The sequence below is a fragment of the Varanus komodoensis genome, unplaced genomic scaffold (genome assembly GCF_004798865.1).
Source record: "Varanus komodoensis strain SLA01 unplaced genomic scaffold, ASM479886v1 scaffold59_3, whole genome shotgun sequence".
Classification (NCBI taxonomy): domain Eukaryota; kingdom Metazoa; phylum Chordata; class Lepidosauria; order Squamata; family Varanidae; genus Varanus; species Varanus komodoensis.
The window spans coordinates 93876-101640 of record NW_025336222.1 but is presented as its reverse complement, the minus strand read 5'-3'; the positions used below and the strand labels follow the sequence as shown (position 1 = coordinate 101640).

At 46.2% G+C, this 7765-nt stretch overlaps 1 protein-coding gene across 8 annotated transcripts in view; it reads right to left on the bottom strand.

The window, feature by feature from the left end:
* Positions 1-5969: 5969 nt before the first annotated feature.
* SPATS2 (spermatogenesis associated serine rich 2) overlaps positions 5970-7765 on the bottom strand; it is a 40966-nt gene continuing 39170 nt past the window's right edge. For all 8 annotated transcript variants that reach the window (XM_044449608.1, XM_044449616.1, XM_044449609.1 and 5 more), the window contains one exon: positions 5970-7121. In XM_044449608.1, coding sequence (XP_044305543.1) covers positions 6807-7121 — 315 coding nt within the window. In that variant the 3' untranslated portion in view covers positions 5970-6806. The remainder of the gene's footprint in view (positions 7122-7765) is intronic.

Here is a 7765-nt window from a genome sequence, read left to right as displayed (position 1 = left end):
ACCGTGACCTAATTTAGACTCACACACAAGATGACCCTCAGAAGAAGCCCATGTCCCTTTCTCCCCTCCAGCATCTACCTGAGCAACCACATGCCTCCATTGTCCCACAGTGTCTCTTTGGCCCAGTACTGATCACTCCATCCTACCGTACAGTGCTAGAACCAGGTTTTTGAAGGCAAGACACCTTCTGAGGAGCCCCCTCCCTTTCTCAGTGAATTTAGCTGCTCAGCACCGTTGTCACAAGCTGCTGTTGCTCTATATCCTTTTTCACATCACTGTGAGTGCTTGCTTATAGACAGGCAGAGAATCAGACAACAAGCAGGCCTAGTCACCTCCTCCTCCTCTTCCTCACCACCAACGCTGCTGTCTGGACCAGAGTGAGAAGCAGATGAAGGAGCAGGATGCGATGGTGAAGAGTGGGGGCAAGTGCAGGGAGCTCCTGGGCATGGGCTGCTGTTGGAGGGTCCGGCTTGGCAGGTGCCCAACCACACCGACATGTCATGCTGGCCTCGCTGCTGCACTTCCATCATGCCTCATGTTGACTTGGTTCTCAGTGCCTGCTGGTTATTTCCCCAGAAGGCCCTGTAATCCACTTCCCCCACCAGGGAGACTGTGAACTCTAGAAACCTGTCCACATAGCCTTGCTGCTGCTTCAGACATTACAGTGGCTTTCCTCAAGAGTGTCCCCTTTAGATGTTCTGGACTGCAACTCCCACTAACCCCAGGCAGCACAACCCATTGTTGGGGATGATGGGGGTTATAATAAAAGAATCTGGAAGGCACCAGGTTGGGAAAGTCTGAATTAGAGAGTGGATAAATTCAGTTGCCCTGGCCCAGTAGTGAACAGTGGTGGAGAAATCCTAGACATACAGTCCATGTCCCATTCTGAAAACTGCCAAGATGAATAATCCACAAGGTTGTGAGACACTCCATTCTGGTACTTCTCACTGCCACAGCAAAAAGAAAAAGCCTGCAGTGAAGGGCCATCAGTATCACTCAGAGTTTTTAAAGCAACATGGGCAAGCATGAATGATGACCACTTATTTTAGTCTAGCTAGTTCCCTCTGTCTTTCAACATTATATGGCAGAGTGTAGCTTTCCGTACTGCTGCCTCCCCTGGTAGATAGCCCTGCACCTACCACACTACTGTTTGACTCAAGAGCACAGGGCGTCCCCACCATTAAAAAAAAAAAAAAAAAAGCAAGCACAGAAGCAACTGGTTCCTCACTAGTGGTCTGTACCGCACAAAGTGGTGGAGGGAAGAAGGGGAATCCATTGCCTCTTTGCACGCTGAATAGGAACAAGAAGAAAGGGAGTTGGTAGTCAGGAGTAACAGGCAACAGCTGCTCATTAAGCACTGCTGAATGAGGAACTGTGAATGGGTGACATTACCCAGGTGCCCGCCTTCTGTACCCCTTCAGCCCAGCTGCCCTCTCTCCCATGGGGCGTGAGTATATTAGGTGTGTTCACCTAATATACTCACTAAGGCTTGGATCTGCAGGTGCTCCTGTCAGGAGGGAATAAGCTGCTGTCAGGGCAATACCTACAGGACTCTTGGAGGAAGTTGCAAACAGTTCCATCTTGTGCTTGCTGCTTGTTTCTACCATGAATCTCACCCTTCAAGGAAGGCTATGTCACCATGGCTATTTAGCAGGCAGTGCCAAGAGCTGGCATTTGCCAATAAGGTGGCTTTATTCCCCTTAGCCCTTGCAGGTTGAGCATTAACTGGATGTAGCACCTGTGCACTTCCTCTTGCTTTGGGGAAAGGCTGAAGGAAGCAGAGCCAAACTTCGAGGCAAGATCTATCTCAGCCTTGGCTTTATGTGGCAGCTTGTCTTTGAGATCCCAGTGGAACTGAAGCGCTAGTTAGGAATTTGAGTGTTGCATCCTCTGGAAAAGTACCTGTAAGGATTCTGGGACAAGTGCTAACTATCCGCCCTCCCTGCATTTATTCTTCTTGTCTGCTTGCTTTCCGTGCAGAGTACCCTTTCACCAAAGTCCCCACTTAGATGTAGAGGTGGGGACACAGCAAGCACATGCATCTCAAGGCAGCACCAGTATCCCCATCAGGGTTTGCAGCCCCCCAGTGCTGGAGATGTGCTCACTGGCTGCAAAGCAAGTCATGTGCTGCATTGTAGAGTGGAAAAGGGGTGGGTAAGAGGCAGTTATCTCGATTATCCTCATGATAGTGATTTACCTTTGGCTGCTGTATTGCTGTCAGAATTTTACACCAGCAGGGATTTGGGGGAAGACAGGATTTGGAATATGTTGGCCACTGGTCCCATCCTCTCCTGCTTGCCTCCAATCTACCTTTTTACACCTGGTTGTAGTGTAGCAGCTACAATAGCATTACATTATTCTGAATTATGCCAGCAGGGGGGACTATGCTGCAGGCCTATCTTCCTCCAGAAGACATAACTAGAGGATACAATTACACTGTCAGGGATCATCATTGAAATAATACATTTCAACTGTTCGAAAGCACTTCACTTACATTAGTTCAACAAGCCTCACATGTGTGTAAAGCAGACTAATTATTATCTCCATATCTGGGTTGTGTAGGAGGGCCGAAGCTAAGAGAGAAGTAGTTAGGGATTTAGGCCACATAACAAGTCCTGCTGAGGTAACTTTTGAGGCTCAGACTTCCTGACCCACTCTTAACCACACCCCAAGTGACAGCTTTTCCCACCTGAAATTTAAATAGGAAGAGCTTCTTTAGACCTGATGAAAATCCAGGTGAAGACGTTAACATTTAAAAAGGTTTTCCATTCTGTGAATGTCTCAATTTAGCCAGGATAGAGCAGGAGAGTGAGGACTGAATGTACTTGGTATATCTTATTTGAGGTAAATTAGATCTGTCCTCTTGAACTTGTACATTGGGAGTACAATCCCATGGCCTCCCAGTGTTGTCTAGGGAGGCCATAGGATTTTTTAGGAGCCCCAGCTCTGGGGTCCTTTGACCTCGGAATTGGGATGCTGAAGGCTGAGCCCTTGCCCTGCCCTCCTCAGTTGCCATGAAAAGAAGTGGGCCTCAGAGAGGACGAAAAGGGGCAGGAGGAAGCTGTGGCCAAACACACCAGTTTCTATCGGTGCCCCAGCCTCCATCCCTCCCTCTCCCTTGCACTTAACCTAAATGGCCATCTAAATAAAATACAGCGTGAGGTATAGGGACAGAAGAAATTTCCACTAGTGCACTAGCTCACTAGATACATGTAAGGACCCAAATCAGGACTGCACTCTAAATATAATTGCTCCAAAAATTCTGTTGTGCTATCCAGGTTACTCATTCTTTTCAAACCATTTTTCATTGAGTTGTGGCTGACGATTTTAAGAAAGAGTACATGAAAAGCATCCTAACCAAAATTCTACTGTTGTATTTTCTTCATTAGAGGACTGAGCGAAGGAGCATGATTAGCTTAACTAATGTTATTTGCTTTTAGCCTAACAAATGCCATTTGCTTTCTGTAGAACTGCTTGCTTTGGAGAGGAAAAAGGGAAGGCAAAATAATGTTGATAAAGAGGCAGTGAGTGAGACCCCCCATGGAAGGACTGGCACCCGGCGATCACGCTCCCGTGAAGGGAATGGACGTAGATAAGGGGCCTGCAGGAGGCCAGGCATGCAGTGGACCTGCAGATTGGGCAAAGGGTCAGGCGGACCCTGGGAGGGGATTGGGTGAGGGAACAATGGGGTTGAGATTGTGTGCGGAAAAAGTAAGGAAAAAAGCTGTGAGGAGTAGTTGCTGAGATGTGGGGTTGTGCTGCCTGCCTGCCTGCATGTAGGAAGCGGACACCCGGTTGCTTTGCTCAGCTGAATAAAGACACTGAATTAATCTCCGCCTGGCTGAACCTCATTGGCACTTGGTTTAGTGGGTCTGTAAGTCACCTGGCTAGTAGGGACACCAACACTGAGAACTCTATTTATTGCAGGAATCCAGTCCTTAGTAACCTGGCCAATGATGAGGAATGATGGAAGTTGCAGTCCATCAACATTTGGAGGACCACTGGTTTTCCTACTCTTGCTCTATTGCCACAGTTCAATAAAGCTGGCTCTACACATGAGGAAGACACGTGTGAGGGAGAAAGCAAACAGACAGCTGACTATTGGTACCTGAAGGAAGAAATTTACATCCATGAAACATATAGGGCAATAACATCCCCATCAGGCACTTTTCCCCTTTGTTTCCATATTTTCTCCCACACATGGGGAAGACACATGCAGATGGCACAAACTTTTCCACTGCAACCATTTGCATTGGGAAGCTTCTTCAGCAAGTGGTGCTAACTTCAAAGAAACTTCTGGCTGCCTGGCATTTTCCACCTGGCTGTAGAAATCACTTGGATCACAATTTACAACTGGTTAATATTACCATTTCCTGCTCTGGATTTTCAGGATCAAGCAGGCTAAAAATATAACCTTGAATTATTTCATCATGCCAATGATTTGAATGCCAGTTGGAAGACACACACACACACTTTGTGATCACTTTGCATCTGTTTTGCAGGATCATTCAAAGAATAATGGCTGCCATAATCTGTCCTGATGTTACTGCTATAATGGGAGCATGTACACTACGTACAGCCACTGACCATTCTTTCACCCTGGTGCTATTTATTGACTGCTTGCGCCTATTGTGTCGGTTCAGTCTCTGCATGGCAACTGGCAAGTAGGAGCCCTTCACAGTATGCCTCGTAGATGTTTAACTCATGAGAACTTTAGTAAGTTTATCAAGCTGAATTATCTACATTTACTTCACAAAGCCATAGGCTGTTACTTTCCAAATATCTCATTCTCGTTTCAGCTTCAGGGTGCAATCCTATGCATCCTCAGCTGTAAAAAAAAATAGAAACTCCTACAACACTCAACAGGCCCCAGTCAGCTATGCTTGGAGGCATAGCAACTTCTTCTGCCTAAACATGCAGACCTTCACTCTTAAGTATATTGATCAAGATAAATCAAATAAGCTAGTTTAGGGGGTTCTATACACCATGGAAAAGACATCATTTCTCTCTGTACCTTCACAGTAAATGAGTCAGTTTGCATCTTCCTGCCAGTGTGCTGGCTCAGATACCACACTGGCAAACTACCACGGACTAGGAAAGCTGGCATAAGCTGACTTATTTGACTTCAGTGCTGCAAAACATCAAGCTCTCTACTGTTGGCTCTGACACTTGCTGTGAGGTTCCCCACACCTCCCCCACCCCAAGTCAAACATTACAAAGGGAAGTTATACAGCTAAGGAGGTGTGGAGATTGTCTGAAACTGTGGCTCTTTGTCAGTATTGCTTGCTGGTATATCTATTATGGCCACCAGTGATATGAAATTAACGTACAATGGCCAATGACAATCAAACAAATGTCTGATTCTTATGTCCTTCATCTAAGGAGTAAGTGCTTCCAGAGACTGCCAACACCTAATTCCAGAGATGGGAGCTACAGTACCTATGGCAAGAGACCTGTGGGAGTCTGGGCCCTCGGGTGAGATAAACACAGAGGCAGAGGCTGGGCAACAACTTAACCCCTGAGAGTCACATCTTCTCAAGACACAGGCTGTTGTTGTTGTTCAGCTGCACAGTCGTCCTGACTCTTCGTGACCCCATGGGCCATAGCATGCCAGGTCCTCCTGTCCTCCACTGTTTCCCGGAGTTCACCCAATTCATGTTCACTGCATTATGAGGCGCCTAAAGCCAAAACAGCTCCCTGTTGTGCGTTTCCCCCCCTTTTCTGTCAGAAGTCTCATAATTTTTCCAGCTTCTCAGCCAGGTGCACCAAGATTGAAAATGTAGACTGTGTGAGTGAACCAGAATTATGCCAGTTCTACTTGCTATGCAGGCAAGATACTTTGTTAACTAGAATGAAGCAGGTGAAGTCTATTTTACTTGACAAACTCTGGCCTCATTTAATCAGTCCACAGCTTCATTATTTCCCACAAACTCTTTCTCAGGGGAAGAAATAGCAGAGTGGAGCCACACTGTTTTAAACATGTACGTCGCTTTTATTTATACAAGGATAGAGAAAGATTGTAGCAACTTGTTTTTGTTTGCAATCACCTAGGATTAGCACTGCTAATTAAATTGTTAGAAATTTAGTTTAGGATCAGATGGTGGGATTGTGGCTGGGAAGTGAACAAATGAAACTTCCAGCCCTTACTGAACAATAAAAAATAGAAGAAAATAGGGAACATCTAAATTTATACATGACAGACAGACAGAATGTTGCTTCTCCCAGGAGGACCAGATATATCTCATCCTCTGATAGAAGAGACATACAAGCCCAGCATTCCCAAGTATAGTATTTCAGTAAGATGTAAAAAGAAAACAAACACCCCAGTCTCTTATGGCTCCTCCCATGTGAATCTCTCATCTTGGTTTTGCAATTCACAGCAATTTGTTTCATTGCCAGCATGAATAACTTTGCTGTTAAAGTAAGGCCTGGCTATCAGCATTCAGGAAAGGGGGACAGAGGTGGTAGGGCTGGGGCTCTTGGAAGACATCCCCCCTTCCTTTCTGCTCTTGGGCTGCACCAGAGCACGAGGAGCCATAGAATGCAAAGGAGGTGGCAAGAGGTGGTTTGCCAGGGCCACACCAGGACAGAGTGCGTGCATTTTTCCACTAAAGCCTGACCCATGTCACACAGCAGGAAGCAAGGGTAGGAGAAGCACTAGGAAGCTGCTTTCCCAGAATGGAATGATGGGGAAGAGAAAGTGGCACAGGGACAGCAAGTGTAAACTTTCCTTTGTTAATATCTCTAGCTAGGTGTGTTCTATAATCCTGTTATCCAGTTTTGGAAGATGGCAGTGTTCATGGTCCTCAGGAACTGGCCACTTCATGTTGGCTTGATCTAGGTTTCCGCTGTGGAAGGGCCTTGGCTTCTTTGCTGAGTGGGCCCGAATATGCCTGTGCAGATGGGGCTAGTGGACTTGATTCAGGACCAGGACCAGTTCCGTTGGGTCCTGCGAAGTGAGTCTGGCTGAGATTGTTTGAGTTTCCAGAAGGTGGCCGGGACCTGGAGTTGGACTGATACCAAGGCCCGTTTCTGTACCGGTTTGAACTGGGATGAGAAGGCCCATTTTGTCGTCCTTGGGTCCTGTAACCTTGACTAGGTCTTCTATTACCTTGGAACCCCTGAAATGGAAATAATCACAGTGTGATATACCTATGCTAGCTATTAAAATTTTGCCACATTCAGCAGAGCTAAGACTAACGAATTCCATGGAATTTGTTCCACGCACTCAACAAATTCACTAAATCAATAGAGCAAGAACATCTTGCAGGGCTCTGCTCTCGATAAAATTTCCAAAGCAGAGAATGTAAAATACAATGGCATAAATGCTATTTATCACCAAAATATAAATTAATCAGCAATAAAACTTCACACTCTGTGTGCTACAAAACACAGCTGGCTTGGTTGCATTTCAGGGAAACACTGTATAAGGAGAAGTTTTAAGATGACATATGAATGTCAGGACTGTGTGTTGTGTGTGTGGGAGGGGGGAGCTGTTTAATGTCAACAGGTGCTGCTGCGGTTGGTCACCATAACACTACTCTATTGCAAATGTGCCTGAAGCAAGTCTGGGGAACATGTGGCACCCTTGGAAATGTTCCAAGGCTTGACGTCATTTAACCCTACAGTACAGCTTCCATGTTTCCACCTGGCCCAGGGGAAGCATGGCTCTGCCTAAACTTGGCCTGCCAAAATGTCAGTTGGCACTGCCTACATGCAACTAAAGCAGCAACAGGAATGTGGGATAGAGAGCCATAGCCTTTTC